At 35.6% G+C, this 21,408-nt stretch overlaps 1 protein-coding gene across 2 annotated transcripts; it reads left to right on the top strand.

Annotated features, from left to right (window-relative positions):
* Window positions 1–78: 78 nt before the first annotated feature.
* On the top strand, window positions 79–16,087 carry LOC134851551 (thialysine N-epsilon-acetyltransferase-like). 2 transcript variants are annotated; one of them, XM_063867682.1, is made up of 2 exons: window positions 79–366; window positions 15,724–16,087. In XM_063867682.1, the coding sequence occupies exons 1-2, from the start codon at window positions 89–91 to the stop codon at window positions 15,977–15,979; spliced, it is 534 nt and encodes a 177-aa protein (XP_063723752.1). In that variant the 5' UTR covers window positions 79–88; the 3' UTR covers window positions 15,980–16,087. The 2 variants fall into 2 exon arrangements, with proteins under 2 accessions (XP_063723752.1, XP_063723753.1); XM_063867683.1 differs by lacking the exon at window positions 79–366 and adding an exon at window positions 2,655–2,905.
* Window positions 16,088–21,408: the final 5,321 nt, after the last annotated feature.

The raw sequence follows: 21,408 nt of genomic DNA, 5'->3' as shown, positions 1-21,408 counted from the left end.
AAGTCTGAGCTTCTACCCTTTCAGTCTACTTGAATAGAGCTGAAGAAGTTTGTTTATTGCGGAAAAGGATTTTTATTTGCAGTAAGAAATGTCCAAAATAGACGAAGCAGATTTTGGAAATTCTGAGTTAAGAATCCGTCCAATGAATCAAAGTGACTGCACATCACTATCTGATCTCACAGCTCAATTGGCAGAATTTGAGAAGATGGGTCACTTGAACCACATGACTCCCCAGCGAGTATTCAATGACAAATATGTTCGGTGCCCGTCCCTGTTTGAAGCACTGATAGCAGAAGTGAAATCGAGCGAAGATTTTGACTGGGTCGTTGTTGGTTCAGCTATTTATATAGTCGGGTTTTCGCTCAGGTCAGTTGAACTGTGACCTGTTTTTAATTGTTTGAAATTTAACGACTGGATTTCATCGAACTGGTTTGAGTTTTCCTGACTGGGTTTCATCGAACTGGCTGCCAATGCTGATCTTTGAAAGAAGGTTATATACTTTTCTCAGAAATCACGTCAACTTTCCCCGCCAGAAAAAAAACAATAAATATTATAATAATTTATTCGAATATTAATCCTAAGTCGCAAATAAAAGTACCATTTTTGGTGACATTTTTGCCAATGTGAAAAGGCTATTTGGGGGGGGGGGGGGGGGGCACTTTTGAAGAAGTAGACAGCATTAACAGTTGAAAAAACCTTGACATTTTGTTAATAATAAGTTAGCGTAGTTGATGCTTTTTCATCCAATGAACCGAACAAAAGTATGTGTGTCGGTTACAGAAATTTTCCAACTCAATATAACTCGCGATATTTTGGAAATACATAAGTTATTCGCAGTTTGGTTAAATACATTCTAATTTACTAATTCAAAGTTATTGTGGTCGCCTTTAGTTTCTTACATTCCATATTATTACATGCTAATTTATTGTGCATTTTAAACCTACTGTATCTTTCTGCCACTTTCTTTCACGTGTTTGCGAAGCGCAGCTTCGCCTCTGTACAGAAATTGAAACCGTGTGGGTAATGATCGGTTCTTAGCGCAAGCAGAGGTCTGTTTAAGAGTCGATGAACGTAGTTCAAACTTTCATCCAGGTCGTGATGATTTTTTTTGGGTTTTTTTAAAATAAATAACCACAGAAAGTGCATTCATAGAATTTAATGCACTTATGATTGCCTTTGGGTATATGTGCACATTTTAAGTTCAATTCAGTTCCTTTTCCTAAAAGGTATGTAAAATTCGCTCTCCAAATACAAAAGAGGGGAAAAACGTGATCATTTTCTAGTTTCGAATGTGGAGTTTTGTTTTTTAGATTTCACAGCGGAATGAAAACTTTACCTAACACTACACGTTTCTTAAAATGAAATAATTTTATCAAAAATGTGCGAATTATATATTGTTCTTGAAATTTAGAGCTTTAATGTCATATATTTTTTCTTTGAAGTTCGAAAAACGAAGTTTTTTTTCGAAAAACATCTGAAATTTCCCTGTTTCGTACGTTCATTGACTTTTTTGCAACACTCTGTTTTATAGTACGAGTTCATTTTTTCTGTGCTTGATTTTTGCTCAATTTCCTTTGCGAGCGAATTAATGCCATGTGTTTTATTTGCTGTGTAGGGAGCCGAATCGTAAATTTAGGGACTTAAAGCCGTGAATTTTCTCGAAGTATTTTAAAGTTTCAACAGTTCGAAAAATTTTATGAATATTACTTATGTTCTGGTTTTTTATGACAGTTTTTCTGCCCTTTGCTTAAGTTTGGAAGTAACAAGTGTCTGAACATGTTGAAAAATGTTAGCTCGTATCGTAGATGGTTCTTCCTTATTTTATTTCGATTGTTATTTATCCATTTCACAAACTGGCGAGTGTGATCCTTGAATAGTGCGTGTTCAAAAACGCCTATTATATTGGGCTTAATTTGTTTGATTTGCATTTTTTACCATTGCGAAGTGTCTGAAATTGTATTAGAACATCTAGTTTATTTACTTTTGGAAGGAAGACAGGTGCTTTATTACCCGGAGATCCGTACTTTCAAATTTTTTTCATTTGACTTATTTTGGTTTTTTCTTAGCAATTTTTCTTAGGTGTGTACGAAGTGCATTTTGTGTTTCACCTTTCCCCCTACACTGCATACATTTTTTGTGACTTGTGCTTAGTTTTACGATTTAATGCGTCTTTTCGCGATGCAAGGTGTGAAGAACAAGCTTGTGCCAAAATGAACAACATTTAGTCCAAAGTTGATTAACATAAATTTATTTAACCTTTTCTAACATTTTTCCTAGCCCTAATGGTTGCTTCTAAACCTGTGATCCCCTAAGCCGTCTCATCCCAAATTTTTTCACTATCTCCTGGTCAATCAGTTTTTATAGAAGGCTAGACTGATATAATCAAAAATTCATCAGTTTGACAATTGATTTGTCGTCAATTTTTCTTTGGCCTAAGTTGTATCTGGCCTGAAAAATTCATTTTTGGGGTATTTGATGAATTTCGTTCCAGCCTTGAGTTTCGCCCTCAAATATGCAGACTTATTAGTGTCGTGTTATTGCAGTATCTGAAGTGATGTGATCATCCCTTTGACTTTGTTTTGAGATTGATTTTTTTGTGCTCTTAAGTTGTTTGACTTATTTGGAATCTTCTGATAAATTGTGATTTCAGTTGTAGAAAAATGGGCGAGTTTAGAATAAGGGACGCAAAAGTTGAAGATTGTAACCTATTGAGAGATTTGATACTCGAATTGGGCGCATTTGAAAACATGCTTCACCTGCACCACGTGACAGAACAGATGTTGGTCAAAGATGGGTTCCAAACTTCGCCTCCGGTTTATTATGCATTCTTGTATGAGGTTAAGTTGGAAAGTGGGGATTGGTTCACTGCTGGATATACTATTTTCTCTATCGGATTTTGTCTCAGGTATCGAAAATGTAATTTCAAGTTTGGCGTTCAAGTTTTCGTATTTTGAGCGCTCTTTACACCAGCAATGCTTGTTTTATAGTATGAACTATCTTTTTTTTCAACCTAAATCGCAAATATTGTTGCGATAAAATGTGTTCATTTTGAAAGTATTCATTTTGACCAATAACCAACTATTAAATACAGCTAATTCTAAGGATTTTAACACAGACTATTTTTGTTCCGACTTTCGTAACGAAAGTAACGGAATATTTGGGCTCAGGGTGGTTTTTTTCTTCAGACAAATTTCGACTTTTTAACTAGCCATTTTTGACGAGATTTTTTTTATCATTCAAAAATATTGTTGTCCTGAGCTTAAATTTGGAAAAAATATTTCACCTGTGGGGGTTTAAAAATTGCCATTTGGGATAATTAACGCGCGATATATTTTGCGCTGTTAACGCGTAAGCGGAGATATAATCCGTCAAAGAAATCGTTGCAAATTGATTGAAGGAAGCTTATTTGCCATAATTGATTTTTTACTAGGGGCGAAGTTGATCACTATGTACTTAATGTGGTGTGTGGGGGGATGATTTTCACAAAAAATCTCAAATTAAAAAAAAATCATTTTATTTTTTCTACATCTAATTTTTTCATGTTATTACTGCTCTATAAATTGAGGCAAGTTAGTTGATAAGTTCTTTTTTTTTCAAATTGACTGGTACTGCTAATGCGTTGTAATTGGTTTGCGTCACTTGCTAATTATGTAGACTCATAATTGGCGAGCGTAACTTATGAAATTTTGTAGACACAAAGTTTTACTCATTCAATTTTTCCCCGTAGCGTTATCGGTCATATTTTAGCTTGTGTATGCGAAGTGCAACTTCGCCTCTGTATAAATTGTATGAATCTCTCTGTTAGCTCAATTTGCATAATTTTTCAACGGTCATCTTCAATTGTCCATGGTCGTATAAATGTCGATGTTTTCATTTTTCTTGTCCAAAGAGTGTACTAGAAAACTTATCGCCCAATTGCTTCAACCTCTTTGTCTTTTATTGCACAGTTTTGATAGGTCTAGTGTCAACTGCGAGTCTGCGGGGGATAACTGTCTTAGGTCTTCCCCCACCACATACGTTAGCGGTTTTCAACTTCCATGACCACTGACCACCGTCCTGCTGTCAAAATCAATCAACACCTTTGTAGTAGATAAGCAACAGATATATTTTGCATAGTTTGAACAAATCGGGACACGCAGTGTCGAGATGTGCACAAATTTCGAGATACAATTCAAGCTGTTGCTTAGCTGGTATGAAGACACGGATTTTTCATGAACTAACTCTGACTATAGCCTAGATTTATTCAAAATTATTAGTTTTATTGACAAAAAAAATGATTTAAAACATTAATATAAGTAACTAACAACATGCAATTGCACATGAAAATTGTGGAAACCAATTTTATTTGCGCGTTTGTGTGAAATAAATGTTTTATGCAGCATTGATTTTCAGAAGTAATATATGCGTGGGGAGGCCATTCTATGGTAGGTCACTTACGGGGGGGGGGGGGGAGGGATTGTTCTGTTAATCTTTTTTATTCAGGAAAAAGTTCTAAATTCTTTAATAACTACAGAAAGCATTCGAACATATTGCTGCATTTATGAATGAACCTAAGTATGTATGGCCTTTTGAGCTCAGTTCAAGTTTATCTTCAAAAACTTGAGTAATTTGAGCTTCTAGTTTCGGAAGAGGATTTTAATTTTCAGATTTTCCAGTCGAATAGAAAATTTAACCGTTGATCCAGTTTTCTTCAATTGGGTAATTTTTATTTTAAAATTGTCCCTCATAAACTGTTCTTAAAATTCAAAGATGATATATTGAAAGAAATTTCAACTTGATTTATTTTTCTCTTCACAAATTGTCCAGAAATAATGTTTCAATCAATTTTAATCTGTTTTCTTGTTCTCTTACATTTTTCCAACCTTCTGTTGTCTATGGTTTTAACTTTCTATTTCGTTTTGTTTCATTTTTTTTTTATGAAAGATATTGTGCTATTGTTTCAAGTATTTTACATTGTTTCAAATATTGCACTATTTTTTCAAGTATTGAACTAGTGTTTCAATTATTGCACTAGTGTTTTCAATATTGCGCTAACTTTTTGAACTTGCGAAGCTAGTGCATTAGTACGAACCTTCTTTTTTTCCTACCTAAGTCGCAAATATTGGTGCCACTTTTAGGGCACCTTTACAGCTTTTTGATAGCATGTGCTATGGCATTCGAATAAAAATAAATAAACACAGTTGATGCGTTTTTAATTCATCAACTGAACCGAAAAAAGCTATTTGTTTCAAACAACATCACAATACTAAAAACTCAATACTAAATTTTCCAACTCAATATATCTCGCAATTTTTGAACTGCATAATTTATACATAATGTAGCTTTATGCTTTGCGATTTGTTTCATGCAAAGTTAGTGTGGATGCCCTCAGTATTTTATATTTCAAATAATTATTATTTGCAAAATTGAGTATTTGTATTTGGTGTCACTTTTGCTGAATGGCTTGGCAATTTCTTAGCATATGTAGCTGATATATTCGTGACTAGTCTTTATCGATTGTTAAGCTGGCGTGGCTGAGGGGATATCGCGTGAAACTCAAAATCTCTTGATTGCAGTAGGTCGCAGATTCGAATCCTACTCGTAGTCCAGTTTTTGTTAATTCGAGACTTATTTCTACTTTTATTTTCATTTGATGGAGCTGCTTTTTGGTCGTGCTCTCGCTAGTGTATGCGAAGCACAGCTTCGCCTCTGTCAAATATCGCACTAGTTTTTCAAATATAGCATGGAAACAAACTGCATACTTGTGTTTTGCTCACAAAATACTGATTACAGCAGTTTAAATTGTTTTTAGTTTAACTGAACGGTTTCCGGAGAATGTCTAATTTTTACCCTCGCGATAAACAAGGGTTTTGCAATCGGTTACTAGACTTTTTCCCTGTAAAGAACTTTGTTCACAAAGGAAGCATCTCTTCTGCACTCATCTCTAGGATTAATGTAGTGTACAGTGGTTGCATATTAGGTATGGTCTTCGAATGCTTTTAAAGAGTTTTTTTAATAAAATTTATTTCTTTCGAAAATTTTTGGTAGAATTTCGGGGGTTGAAGAGGTCGGCTTGTTTCCGAGTGATTTTTTTTGAATAATTTTTTTTGGTATTATATTAGAGTGATTGAATTCGTTAGTTGAATTTGTGGAAAACTTCAAATCATCTTCCTAGTCTCTCTAAATAAAATGAAAAAAAAATTGTCTTTTTTCGTAATTTTTAAAATTTCAGTTTAAGTAACAAAAATGTTGCAAACCTTGGTTGTTTTGGTTGTACGATTGGTTGTGCTTCTAGCATTCTTTTTGGTGCAGATAAAATAGCTCATTAGTTTTTGCTCGTTTTTTGTGCAGTTTTTTATTTTTTTCTTTAACTGTTTTTCTCATTAGATTATAGCCCGTTTTTTTTAAATAGTCATTTCATTTGAAAAATTAACACCGAGCAAGCCTGAAGTCCTATCAAATCATTATTAAATCAACTCAAATTTGTCGGTAATTTTTGTTCAAAATTGCTAAATGATTATGTTGTTTTACTGTGTCAACTTCAGCTGAACGTCTGCTAACTTTCCTGATACCCTTGTTGTATTCCTTAGTTTATGCTAGTTTAAATGCGTTAAGACAGTAACGAAACGACTTTTTATTCGTTTTCAACGTTTTTTATTGTCATTTTCTTATTTACTCAATCTTTTTGAAGTGGTTCAAAGACACGCCTTTATTTTTTATCAACAGTAGATCAATTCAATTGCGTTGTTTTGTTTGTTCTATGCCAGCGTCGTTTTTTTTTGTTTTTACCTCTTTGTTGGATTCAATTGTTTTAGAGCACTATTTTGTCTAAGCAAAAAAAATAAAATATTTTGAATTGTTTTTGAAATGTATCAATTTCAATAAATTGATGTTTGTAGAAACGTTTTGATTTTTTGAGGTGAAGTGTGTTTTTTGTTTAATCTTATTTGGTTTGGTTCTTGCTAAATGAATTAAAATTGTTCTTTGTCTTAGGTAATTGTATATCTTTGTCTTATCTGAAAAAAGTCTGAATTCGTTTTATTCTTCTGTGTGCTGTTTACAAATACTTTCATCGTGTGTCTCCTGCATAGCAGGCATGTTTAGAACGTCAGTTGGAGTCAAACTGATTTTTTTGCTTGTTTAGTTTTAAAAAAGGTTTGCAACTTTTTCTTCTGATTTTTTTGAAAAGTTTTTTCTTGACATTCCATCGCTCTGCTTCGCCTCTGCGTATAATATTTCAAATTTATCGGAAAGCTTACAAAAATCCTGCTAAATTTTATCAGCTTTCCTTCATCTTCTTGCGTGATTTCGTCGGTCTGAAGTAAGCGTGTATGGGGGATAAAAAATAGAAAAGAGAAGAAATGGATTGTTTTTGCAATCTGGCTTTTGTCCAAGTAGCTCGTATCAAATCTTGAATTGACTTTTTTTTTACATTTTGTCAAGATTCATTTGCTTCATTCTGTAGGTCGTGGGTTGCGGTGAACTCTATGTCTTATATAGGAATGTTTTGTATAGACAGACATGGGGTCGCCATGAGTTATCTTTTTTTTCCGGAACAAAGTCTTGCCGAGTTTGATGTTTGTCTTTTGATGTCTTGTTAATTTCCATTCAAGTGCATTTGAAAATGGAAAGCGGATTGCGCCCTCGATTAACCAAAGTCAAATGGCACGAAAAAGGTCAATGAGTTTCAAATGTGGAATTTAATTTTCAGATTTCCAGCGGAATAAAGACTTTACTTGTTGATCCAGTTTTCTCAAATTGAATTAATGTTATCAAAAAAGCGCCAGTCATAAATCATTCTAGAAGTTCAAAGAGCCGTAAATCTCCTGAACTACTCAAATCTGCAAAAGTTTTGCCATTCTGGAAAGAGGTATCAAAAACAGTTGCAAATAATTATAGGGCAGTTGCCTTGCTAAATTGATGTGGAAAAGTTTTCGAATAAAGTTCTGCACTCTCGTCTCCAACTATTTGGGAAAATTCAATATTTAATTTGAAAAACAATTCGGCTCCAGACAACACTTTAATACCGTGGATTCTCTTGTAATACTGACTGAAAAACTTTTTAGGAAAAAATGAAATCAATTATAGCATGTTTTTAGACCTCTAAAAAGCGTTTGATTTTTTAGATCTTAAAATTTTACTAGCTAAACTTGATTCATATAGCATCCGATGAAATAGTAATGATTGGCTTAGAAGCTATCTCAATAACGGAAAACAATTCGTTTTTTCAATTTATTCTATTTTTATTGGTCAGATACATCTCATGCATTATCACAAGGGTCTGGTATTGGACCATTATTTTTGCTAGTTTGCAAAATGATATGCCAAATTGAACTGTGTTGAACACTCTCAAGTCTGTTTTTTTTGCAGATGATACTTATGTTGGTAAAAATGATTTATTCTAAGTATTTGAGCAGGATATCAGCCGCATCTGCATTTGGTTAAGTTATAGTAAAATAATTTGAAATAGCGGTAAGTCGAGTTTTGTCATTTTTCAAACTCAAACGGTGCTTCTAGTATGCAAATTCTCTTCAGCCTAAACTTTTTTGCAAGTATTTAGGTGTGTTCGTTGACTGTAAGCTTTTTTTGCAAGGAAATTGAAAAAGGCAAATTGGGATGGCTTTGTGGATTTATCTCTCACATGCAAAAGTTTTTCCCAGCCAGGGTTTCAATCGAATACTATTTTTACAATATCAAACCAGTAATTCAGTATAGATTTTTTTTAGGGTCGTACTAGTTTTTTTAAATTTAAGTCCCATTTTTCGTCTACAAAAAAAGGCTCGAATGCTATATTCGAAAAGATAATTTGAAAGCAGCTCAGAATACTTCAGATATAACAGAGTTTTAATAAGTTATGAGTTGTTTTTTTACGATCTTCTGAAGTTTTGTTTGCGATCTATAAAAAGCTTTAATTCAACCGAGTGTTTGGATAGTTTCAGAATAAAAGAAGCTACCTCATATACGCGAACATTGAAATCGGTTTGTTTTGAAATACCGAGCTGTAAAACGAAAATAAGGAACCATTCCGTCTCAAACATAGGGAGTAAATTGCTGAAGAGACTTTCCGAAAATTTTGTTCTTTGAGATAATTTTAAAAGTTTATTCGAAGGACTACTATGTTTAGTCCATACGATCAAAGATTTGTACATACTGAAAAATAATGAGCTCGTACTTTGCAAAAACTTTTGTAGTTTTATGTATGGCGTTGCTATGTCGTGTGGAACGTAGTGCTCTCTGCGTTCATTCAGAAAATAGGCTGATTAGCCATAAAATAGGCCAGTTAGTCTTATAACTATTCTAGCCTGATTATGGTAATGTAGTGGGCGTATTTCGGAACTCACAAATAGCAGCGATGTCTTTTTAAATAAAGATGTGTCTGTGTTCTCTTGAGGGAGAGATGGTTTGGATCTGTAGTTTTCCAGAAGAACAGGCGTTGTGTCCGGACAGCAGAGTCGTTTGACTGTTCAAGTATGGGTATGGGATTGCAGATTTGGGTTGCTCAATTTTGCATCATTAGAACATAGTCAAATTTCTGAAAAAGTGCAAATGGGTCAAAAAATGAGTTATGCTGCCCGATTTGATACTAGATTTACAGCCGGTTTCTTTGCCCAAAAGGGCTGGGCAATTTTTTTTTTGATAATTTAAAAAATATTTTAAATTTATCTTTTTTTTCTCTTAATAATTTCCAAATCTATCTATACTATATTTAAATGCTAGTGACAGCTATCTCCCATGTTTAAGCAAAATAGTTTAGCTTGTTTAACGAAAGAATTTTTTCATGTTTAAGCTATATCATATATTGCAATGCTTTAAAAAAGTTTTCATTTAGTTTTCGGCCAGGTCGTTAATTTTTCAGTAATTTTTTTCGAGGCCAAATTAAGTCTGTCTGTCTGTATACCTGCTTTTTTAAATTAATTAGATTATGTCTGTCTACTCGACTCCTAATTTTTTAAACTTTCTTCTGTCAAATCTGTTATCTATTATATATTTAAATGCGGGCTTCACTAGCTCGCCATGTTTAAGCTTTTTCAACGTATTTTTTTGCATCTTTAATAAAAGAATTTTTTCACGTTTGAGCTATATCGTATATTGCAATGGTAAAGGTTTTTTTTCGAATTTTCCGTTTAAATCCAGTTTTTATTTTAGCAAGTTTGTAATTAGCAACCCAATAGTTGGATGTTGTCAGTTTTCCCAGGTTTTGCGATTCTGGCCTCCATATATGAATAACCAAATCCTTGTAGTTTTCGAGATATGACATTATTTATGATTTTTTCAAAAAATTTTCAAAAAAAAAATTAGATGTTAAAAAATTCCAAAACTTTGAAAATCTCAATCCTGTTATTGGAATTTGTGAGGGTACTCTCATGGTGTTGCAAATCTTGCCTCTGAATATGTCTGCTCAAAATCTTGTAGTTTTCGAGATATGACGGTTTATAGGATTTTGTCTAAATTTTTCAGAGAACTTGGGTATAAATTTTTTTTATAAAACTTGAAATTACCATCTCTGTAGTGAGGCTCTTTCAGGTTACTCTCAGGAGTTGTGAATTTTGCCGCCAAATATGACTGCTCAAAACCTTGCAGCTTTCCAGATATTGTCAAAGTGTTTGTAAATTGTCTGACCTAAGTGTTTGTAAAAGTGTTTGACCTAAGTCGCAAATATTGTTTTCATCTGCATCAGTAACCAGCCATTAAGTACAGCCAGTGCTAAGAATATTAAAACAGTCTGTTATCTTAGAAATAGCACTTTAGCTTCAAAATAGCACTTTAGCTTCAAATAGCAGAGTTGGGAAGGAGACCCGCAACAAAAAAAGAGGGTTCGGCAGGGTCGGATGTTTTTCATGAACTTTTTTGTAGACTAGTTAAAATGGATCCGCTCCCTAAATTGAGGCATGTTATTTGGTAATTTTGTTCTTTTTCAAATTGACTAGTACTGCTAATGCGTCATAATTGGCTAGCGTCACTTAGCAATTATGTAGACTCATAATTGGCACGCGTAACTTAAGAAATTTTGTAGACACAAAGTTTTACTCATTCAGTTTTTCCCAGTAGCGTTATCGGTCATATTTTAGCTTGTGTATGCGAAGTGCAACTTCGCCTCTGTGTGAAAACATGCAAAACTCTGAAATATGGGACATTAAAAATCTCAATATAATTGAATAATTTGGACGTTTTTTCCGTTAACTTTTCTATAATTATAGGCACCAGTTTTTAAATTTATGTAAAGATTGCTCGTTCTATACGTAAAATATGAGAATCTGAAATGTTTTTGTTGTTGGGATGTGCGTGTTTTTACAGATGGTTTCAGAATGTTCGTAATACACTAAAATAATCAGAAAGTTTTTGATGCCTTTTTTTCGTTTCGTTGGAAATAACTATCTTTTTAGAGTCCTGTGAAGCGATTCACTTCCAGACTGAAAAATTGAGAGATAAAGATATTCATATAAAAATTGAAGTTTATCTTCAGTCTGCCCCTTTTTCTAATTCACTGTACCACCTTTCGCATTGTTTTTTACCGAACACTCAGTAAACTTGTGCCTAGGTTTTTTATTGGAAAATTTTTACAGCCTCAATGAAAGTTTGTGGTTTTTTTACAACCTTGTTGTTTTAATTTATTCCTGTCTTGTTTCGGGGTTCGTTTTTTTGCAGTGGCGGATATAAGTGATATGAATATTTCCCCTTTTGAGAATAAATTGTAACAGGAAGTAAATGCGAGGCTAAAAGAGATAGGACTAACAAAAAGATTCTCATTCGTTTTAATATTATATGAAGCTGTTGTCACTTAGTTTTTACTCAAGTAAAAAGATTTGTTACTTTAAAAGAACACATTTTTCCACCTTAATTGGTATAAGTTATTGCTAAACAAGTTATTGCTCAATTCAATATCTGTGTTTTGCGCTAGTTCTGTATGGCAATTTACAAATTTTTTAATTACATGTTTAATGCACTTAATTGTTTTCGGCTGCTGGTGTTAAGAAGACCGGAAGGTGGTAGTTTTCGAAATAGTTTTTGTTTCATGGAAAGTCCCCGGTGTTTCTATGATCCATGAAATTCTTCTGGATATTTTCTGGTCAAGATTTTTGATTTTCGTTCAATTTAGCTCCTTGCTTAAAGATTTGGATTACGAATCAATACGAGCAGATTACGAATCAATGAATCATTTTGGAATTTCATTTAACTTGCATTTTTATGTCAGAAAGTGTTTTAATTCCGATTACTGTTTTCTCCATTATCATCATCATCGTCATATCCGATTTTTGATTATGGTGTTTTACCTGTCCCATCAGATGGGGTTGGCAGCACCAGGCATTGTCGAACTGCAGCTCTCCGTTAAATACGGTCTTGCGGGTCATTGTGGGTAAGGCAACGTTCCTTTATCATTTTTCACACAATCTTATCAAGTCTTTCTTGGTCTCCCACGTCTTTTGATGAAGGAGATCTTCATCTCACTGGCCATTTTGATGCATGAAGTGGAGGGAGCCGGGCTTAACACCGCAGATCCAAGGGATCATTGCATGGTCATTTCGTTGGAGTCGTTGCAGATCTGATTCGTTGGGACCCAAGTTTCACTTCCGGTCAGCATCGTTGATCGTACACAAGAAGAGTACACGTTTCCGCGTATACTAAAAGAGATGTGCCGCGAAATTATAATAGGGAGTAGTTTCCTGAATCTACACCAAGTTGAGCAACATCTGGCAGCAATTGCACTATCACAGCCCCCACCCGCACTGAGAATATCACCCAGGTAGCAGAAAGTTGGCTCAACAATGAGCGCACGCAATGCCATCTACATCAGTCATGATGAAGGGCGACCGTCGATAAATCGCGACAATCCAGTGCATCTGGGGCAACAAATTCTGGGTTGGCTACCAGCCGGTGTGATATTCGGCAGCATTTCTTTCTTGCGAACCCACAGTTTGCACTAAAAGCAAGCAATGGAGTTGCTTCCAACACCTTTACGACAGACAGCGCAATGGTACTTCCCAGAGTCCTTGAGGAGATCGAGGCGGATGCCTGAGATCAGAAACTTTGTCTTATTCTTGTTGACTCCCAGACCTTTACTCTCCATGCCAGTTTTCCGGATCTTGAGTCTAGCGATGCATTCATCAAGCGTGTCTGCCATTATAACTAAGTCATCCACATAAAAGGAGCTCCGCCTTTAAGTTGATTGACTTGGAGTGAGAGGGCCTCTAGGACGAGGATGAAGAGAAGTGGACTAAGAACAGAGCCCTGATGTACACCAATAATCATTTTGAATTTTGTTTCGCTGTGATGACCGTTTACTCGAAGTCGACTCCGGAAATTACAGTACATACACTGGACGTTCCGCACTGCCATTCTTCGACACCGATACTTCGAAGGGACCACCGCTGTACCTGCCTGGTTACACGGTCAAAACCTATCTCGAGATCCACGAAAGCAAACTAGAGAGGCCTGTTAGCAGCAATGTGTTTTTCTTGTAGCTGTCGAACGGTGAAAGTGTCGTTAGTGGTACCTCTGCTAGGTACATACAAAAACTGCATCTGGTCTATATGCACCATCCTACGAATGATGGGATCGAGCACTCGTTCTACCAGCTTCATGACTTGATCTGTGAGTTTCAGTCCTCGATAGTTGCCACGATTTAGGGCTTCTCCTTTGCCTTTGTGGAGGTTTAGAATCTAGCTCTCCTCCCAGTCGGCGGGGATAACACGATGATTGAAAACAGCTTCTGTTAGTTGCCTCATCAGTTCGACCCCAAGATCTCCAGTTGCTCTCATTTAGAGACACTGTGGCGAATTCTTCCTTCTCAGCAGCAGACTTAACAAGGTAAACAGTATGTTTTGACTTGCGCTTTGTTTTCAGATAACACTCGCAAGCCTTCAGCGCTTCAGTCTTACCTACCTTCATCAAGGCATTTTAAATCATGAAACGTGCGCGCTTCTCTTGCACAACGTAGTCAACTTGTTCATTCCACCACTAAGTTTCAGGTCTCCACTTGTGGTTCTTTCGTAGACCTCATACTTCAGTGGCAACCTTCAGAGTCGGAAACTTCAGGCGAGACCAGACATACTCAACATGACTGGTTGTGTCATTAATAGACTGAGCAATTGACATCTCAGGTTTCTGAGGAGCATCTTGGAATTAGTTGGCTATGGCTTCGTCTCCAAGCTTCCATTCGCGTATGCGAAGTTTGAACTTGCACTTGTTCGCACCTGGTAAGTGTACGGCGAGATCGCACACGACAAGGTGACGATGTTGGACTCATTCCTGGTTTGGAATAACTTTAACATCAGAAACGGCACTGCTAGAGAACTTAAGATAGAGTATGTTTTCCAGCTGCGTAGCGTGGCCACTCGAGCTGTATGAGATGAGGTGGTGGTCTCTCTTCTTCAACCAGGTGGTGCCGACTCGACGGCCGTTGGCAACAGCAAAATCCAGGATACGTTAGCCTTCTGTTTTACGCCAGCCGTAACCGTGTCCACCGTGTGCCTCTTTGTAACCATCGGCAGCAGGGCCGACGTGCCAATTCCAGACGCCAACCGGGATTAGCATCTCAGAACCTGGAATCTTGGCAACAGCATGTTGCAGTTGATCAAAGAAAAGCTCCTTGACAGCGGCGGGCAGACTAGCTTGCGAAGCAAAACTGAGACAAACGTTAGAACTCTATTTGCAATCATCAATTTGAGTATTATGATTCTGTCCGAGATGCGGTGCACTTCAATAACTTTGTCCGCTCAGCATTCGGCAAGGCGCACATCGGCTCCGCCAAGACCTGGTTCCTTCGAACAGTAGTAGAAGCGGTACTTGTCGCGCTCGACTATCAGACTACGGGCCTGGTTAGCTGCCACACCGACTTTCCACCTGTGCTCTTGGACACCGCAAATGTCAAGTTTTCTCCTCGATAAAGTCTCCAGCACTTCAGCACTCCTAGTTTTCAGGGTACCCACGTTCCAAGTGGCAACTCTGATTTTACTCGAGACCGAGGGCTTGTACGATTTGCCGCAATGGCCGGACCCTTCTTCCCACACCCGGGGGGAAGCCAAGATCGAGACATTATCTGCATTCCGCTTAGTATAGCTACAGGCACCACCTATATGGGGTTCTGTTAAAGACTTTGCCATGAGGTTGAAGCGGATTTTTGAACGGAGCGGTTGCTCTGCCTGACCTCCAACCTGAGCGTTAGGTGCTGGGGAAACCTGGACTTTCTGTTGTGGCGCCGACCCCTAGCCGGTTCCAAAGTGCATGTGGCCGCCCGGCAGCAGATGATTGAAATCGGAGTTTTCCTGCTCCTAGATGGGATACCCTCCCGGGTGTTAGAGGCCCCATCTGCCCAGGTAATAGGCTGATGCTCTGAAACATTTTCATGTATGGGTATGTGAAGTCTATAGATATGTGACGTCCAAGACATCGCATCAGTACATCGCTGTTTTGGAAGGATCTCCTTTTCGTTATAGTTGTATATGTTATTTCCTTGTACAAATGCTGCGCTAGCTGCGATATATTTTTTATTCTCATTCAATTTTGGATGTTAAGTGTGAAATTTAGTCGATTATTAATTTACAGGGGTTTTTCATGAAAAATATCTTTTATAATCAGAATCTAAGACTTTTTCCGCTAGGTTGTGATGATTTTATTGGTTTATTTTATCATGCAAAAAAAAACAATTGGATATAAGTCAAGGAACACTCAGTTACCAAATTACGTTGTTTCAAATATACTGCTTGCTTTCCTGGATTTTTTTTAAATTCCAAACAATTTGATTAGGTGGGGAAAATACACTTACCTGGAGGACCTGTTCGTCAGGAGCGATTATCGAAACAAGGGCATCGGAACCAAGCTGTTCACGTCTGTAATTCAGAAGTCACGTGACGAACATGGTAGTAGATCTATGCACTGGGCGGTGGTTAACTGGAACGAAAAAGCAAAGAAGTTTTACCGACAGTTTGGAGGCGACGAGTGCAAAGGAAGCATTCGGTTCAGATTTGACGAAAATCATAAGTTTTTACAAACATCGAACTAGAGAAATTGTTTTTGATTTTATAGACTCCGGGTACTGCTTATGATGCATAAATGGAGATGATTTATAGGCATTGTTGATATTAGAAAAGAATTTAATGGAATAATTTTGTTTGATTTAATATTTATAAGCTGAAGTGATCATGATGAGATCATGAATTATTCATTTATTTTAGCATTGTTTAAGTTTTGTTCATATATTTAAGCATATATTCTAAAACGTAGGAACTATGTGCATTTTTTTCATGAAAAACTGTTTGCTCTATTCGGTGCGAATCAAATCTGAAGCCGTTACACCCCCTGGTAAGAAAAGTAACTTATTTATAAATTCGATGATTACACAGGCAAGCTTGCGAGCTTTGTGTTATTATTAATAATTTTCCTAATGGTTCAGAATATATGCTGCTAAGATGAACAAAGATGGCAACGTAGAATTGAAGAATCCTATCTAAACAATCCGCTCTTGACTAAATATATATGCCTGAGGCAAACTGGCTCTATTTATGATTTTTTTGGACACCGAATCATGATTTAGAGGGTTTTGGTATGATATACAGTTGACCCTCTACGAGTTTTTCTCGACTTTCTTGAAATCGGTTGGAAAAAATTGACCTACGCCTGTGATAGTTCTAGTGGTCAGAAAAATATACCTGTTTTCTCATTACTTTTTCTACTGGGAAGTTCTCTTCACATTATGTCCTCGCTGCACTCGCACTCTGTCAGCGCATGGTTAACATTTTCTAATTCTCTACCATTAAAAACCCTTCAGAAAAAATGAATCTTTGGTGCAACTTGTACAATACATAAATGAAATAAAGGTTTCGACGCAAAATTTATAGTTTTCCAAGTACAGTAAATTATACAAGTTAGTTCAATAGCTGTTTTGCAATGAGCGCATTATAGATATACATCTAACGAAGGATATTTCACTTCTGTACATCGTGCGTTTTTTTTATAAAAAGTCTCAAACTTTGCACACACTCAAATTTATATTTGCCTTCTTTCCGCTCCCCCCCCCCCCCCCCCTGCACCTGCAATATTTAACAATTAAAAAAATTATTAACATTGTCCGATTGTTCTGACATGCGAACTAATTAGGCCCTGACAAACATATTTGGGCTGCTGGCGTAACCTTGGATACCACAAGTTAAAGTACAAAACTTATGCTCATTCTAGCTACTTATCCAACAATCAAAGTGCAAATGGCGCATAAATAATGTGAATGAATTTAACTGTCAAGATGATTTTATTCCCGTGGATTAACAACGGTTTGATCCAATTTTCTCTGAATTAGCTAGTTCTATCAGAGGAAATTCGATCGTGAAAGATCCTGAAATTCCAAAATTTTTCGTAAAGTATATCGAATTAGTTTACGTCTTCGATTCGAATTTGTTCAAGTTTAATTTTTTTAAATCTAGAGAATCTTTTTTTTATGTTCAGTCAGTTATCGTTTTTTGTAACGTAAAAAATTGAAATCATTTGAAAAAGGAAAAAATGTGTATACAAAAGTTATGATGGCTTTTGTTGTGTTATTTCCTTAAGATACACTGTTGCTTGTTGCTGAAAGATGGGAGTGTGGGTGATCGTTTGAGAAAAACAGTATAACAATGAAGTGCGATTGGCGTGTCAAGAATTAAATATGACAAACTCAACGCTATCAAAAGACCAGTTTATACAGTTAGTAATGATAGACAGATTGTATGGGCTTGCTTTAGTCGAGCCAAATGGAATGATTTCTACTGGCTGGCGTTGTCTTGTTGCCAAAAAAGTTCTTTTATCAACTGAATATATTAAATGATGCCTAACTCATGGTCTTGTCATCGATAAATGTTACCTATTCATTCGGTACAAATGCGCAAAGACTTTATAGAATTTGTCAGCTACAATTAAAGAATCGCTGATTCTGATGTGTACGAGATGGTTTTTGCGCTGATATCAATTTTAATTGTTAATAGTGCGTACGGAAAACAATTGATCAACAAAGCAAAGTTTGTCTTCACTCTTTATGTAAATAAAGCAGTTGCAACGAATAAATTTAACTCTTCCAGAGACTTACGATGTAATTGATAAGGTTAATTTCACATAACGTGTTAATTTCACATAACGAGCCTATAATTGTTGGAATTGTTTTTCTGAATAATGCAAAACAACGAAAATCCTGAAATCCCAAATTGTTCGTAAAGTATATCGAATTTGTTTACGCCTTCGATTCGAATTTGTTTAAGTTTGTGATTATCAAGTGTTTTTTAAAAAATCATGGCATTTTTCTTGTCCTTTAGCATAATAACTTGCTTGTTTCAAGTTGACTGATTGTAAAGTGTTTGCAGTTGTGCGCAGGGAATATCGCCTGACTTTGTGCCAATTTTTGATTAAAAACGTTTTCTTTCTCGTTCTGTGCTTTGATCAAATTGGTTATCTCAAGGAGCACCAGTCGTCAAGAAGCTACAAATAGAATGTTATCACCAATTACTAGGAAAGTCTTATAAAAAACAGCAAAATTTCGTTAAGCTATTCTTTGATGATTTGCCCATGAAACATTTCCAAATCGAGTACTACAATAGTCTCCGTGCAGTTGGAGATCTTGTTAATCTGATTAAAAATCTAAGCTTCTTGTTCAAAAACTTTCGCTGTTCTGTTTGTGATACTTATTTAAAAAACTCTCGATGGACGTTTCGAAAAATGCGATTATCAAACAAAACATGTGTACCCAGGAGGTAAGTACAGTCCCATGACTTCAATTTTTGATGAACTCGAACTGATTGGTATAAGTGTACCACAAGCGCTTCGATTGTATCAATCTTTCGCTACGTTTGACTTCGAATCTGTTCCAGAAACTGTCATCCGTGAAAACGGTGAACAACTGGATCTTTCTGATGATTTGTTTGTTTTTTTTTCTAAAAAATTACGTTTCACAAATCAATATATTCCAGTATCTGTTGCTATTCATCATAATAATCTTCTTTCTTAGAGTGCCTATGCAAATTTTTTGTAAATAAGCACCCGCAATTGCTGATTGATTCTTTCGTTCGTTTTTTGATTTATCAGAACAAAATGCAGCTTTTTAATCAGAAAAGTTTGATGATGTTGTGGAGCAATTTGACTGTTTGATAGGTTATCAGAGTTCTCATTTAGATGAAAAGGCCCCAACTCTTAAAAGATCAAACCAATTAACTAGTAAAGTGACCGCTTACTTTGACCAATTACCAGTAGCAGTATTTCATAGTGGTATTAACCACCTATTTTTAATTCGGAAAATTTCTCAAATCTTCAACCAGGTTTTACCCTTTATCAACAATAAATGTTATCAAAAAGAATAGCGATTTCTACTATTGGGTTTGCCGATACTTTGTTTTTTGACAGCGGAAACATCTTTGGATCAGTTTCTTAAAGCCTATGGAGTAACAGCAAGCAAATTTAATTTCCCAGATGAATACTTGACATCTTCTGATAAATTTTCCGAAATATCTTTACCTACGTGTGCAGCTTTTTATGTCAATTTGCGTAATGCAAACACTCTCGATTCTGAGTGATAAAATGCTGTTAAAAAAGGCGTGAACCTTGAAAACCAACATAGACCGAAGACGTGAAAAGGAATCTATGAGTATATAGGAGAAGTATGGTCCAAAAATATTTCGAAACAATTGAAGATTTTCGGAAGTATAAAACTGTCTCGACGTTGAACCTCTACACGAAGCTTTTGAAAAGGTTTTTCGAATCTATAAACTCGAAAAAATTGATCTCCTTAAAGAAATTTTGACTTTGAGTGGTGCGGCTAACAAAATCCTTCCTCGCTCCAACAGAGGTGAAGTTATTTTGCGATTTGGTGAGAAACATGCAAATTTGTGCGATCTAGCGCGCAAAGATATTGTCGGTGGTTCAAGTTGAGTCGTCAGTCGCTATGAGGAAGTCAACTAATCGGTACCAATAGAACACCTGGTTTCTTTAAAGTGGAATTGAGTGGAACATAAATGGTTTATTGAATAGTAAAAATTATTGCGGGTACAATGAACATGACGATACGATCAAAATGGCAATGAAAGGTTCAAACAGAAACATCAGTAGTCCTCTGGAAAAATACAAGATTGTACTTCAAATGAAAAAAAACCTAACAAAGGTGGTGTTAACAGTGGCTTCTGACTTTTTGATAATCGGATTAAAACCTTTGAACAAAATAAAAATTCAATCTCGTTTTTCTTTTGTAAGCGTCGCTTTTTAAGCAACCGAACTTTCACAAAGCCTTTAAATTTATCACTAATGCTTGTCATCGATTCATTAAATCATTCTTGGAATTTTTTTTCAAATTCATTGAAACCTTCCAAAAATCTCTATTGTCTGTAAACAAAAACTCTATTTTCATTGGTTTTTTCAATTTTGTATTTAATTTGAAAATAATTTTCTGCTGAGCTGCTAAAGAAATTCGATTAATTTAATTAAATATTTTTTAATTTGTCAGTGCTGAAATGTGAGCGAAATACTTGATCTAATCTATGTTGAATCGTAAAAAAAAAACATTTTTTTAAAATATTTGAGCTCAGTGTTTGTTAATGTTTGTTAAAATTTTGTTCTTAGCTGAAGACCTTAAGTTTTTTTTTAAATTCGCAGTGGTAGATCTAATTTTCTTTTTGAGACAAATTTGACTTTGTGCCACTCCACAATGGAAGGTTTCGGCGTGTGCTGTTGCACAGATGGAACAATATCGGTCGATTGTTTTTCAATCTCTTGTTGAAATTCTTCTCGCGTTTCGGTATCCATACAATCGTCATTATAAGGATTCACTCTGGTTGACTTTACTTGAATATTGAACTAGTAAAAATGAATTTTTAGCGGAGGTGAATATGAGAACAGTTTTTTCTAGAATATATCAGAAGCTTATATGAGCCAGATGAAAAGCAAAAAGTGATTGAAACTTTTCGAAGATCGAAAAATATTCCAAAATGAAACATTTTTCTAATTAGATTTTAAACACAGACAACTAGTATGATGGCATGGTTCAAAGTTTCAACTCAGGTTGTCTACTCTTTTCTAAACAAATTAAGTAGTTTTGTATTTTTCAGAATTTTTTTCTTGATAGTTTTTTTTTAAATTGTAAATTACTTACTCAATTAAAGGGGTTTACAGGAAAATTGGAGGAGTACAGCAAACAGTGATCAAGTATTTGATTATGAAAGTACTGGAACAATGGAACCAATAATGACCCGTATGAAAAATTCTAGAGCTAGCTAGAATCTTTTGTTCTTTGCTCCTACCTGGGCCCGCTTTGCCCCCTCCCTCCACGGATTGTGATGTGCCCAAACGCCTACTACTACTCTCTGAGAATCTTGGTTAACTGAATGATAATTATAGCAACTTAGATAAAAAATAATTGTCTCAAACACTCTCGAAGAGTAGGAAAGAACTATAGCGAAAAACTTATTTTAAAAACTTTCGAATAGT

Source organism: Symsagittifera roscoffensis, chromosome 7 (assembly GCF_963678635.1).
Source record: "Symsagittifera roscoffensis chromosome 7, txSymRosc1.1, whole genome shotgun sequence".
Lineage (NCBI taxonomy): Eukaryota > Metazoa > Xenacoelomorpha > Acoela > Convolutidae > Symsagittifera > Symsagittifera roscoffensis.
This window is presented reverse-complemented; position numbering and strand designations above follow the sequence as displayed.

Excerpts from the sequence above, each read along its gene's own strand:
- LOC134851551 (XM_063867682.1), top strand. The coding sequence starts at position 89 with ATGTCCAAAATAGACGAAGCAGATTTTGGAAATTCTGAGTTAAGAATC. Across the intron at positions 367-15,723 it reads ATAGTCGGGTTTTCGCTCAG|GTGGGGAAAATACACTTACC; the intron begins GTCAGTTGAACT and ends CAATTTGATTAG.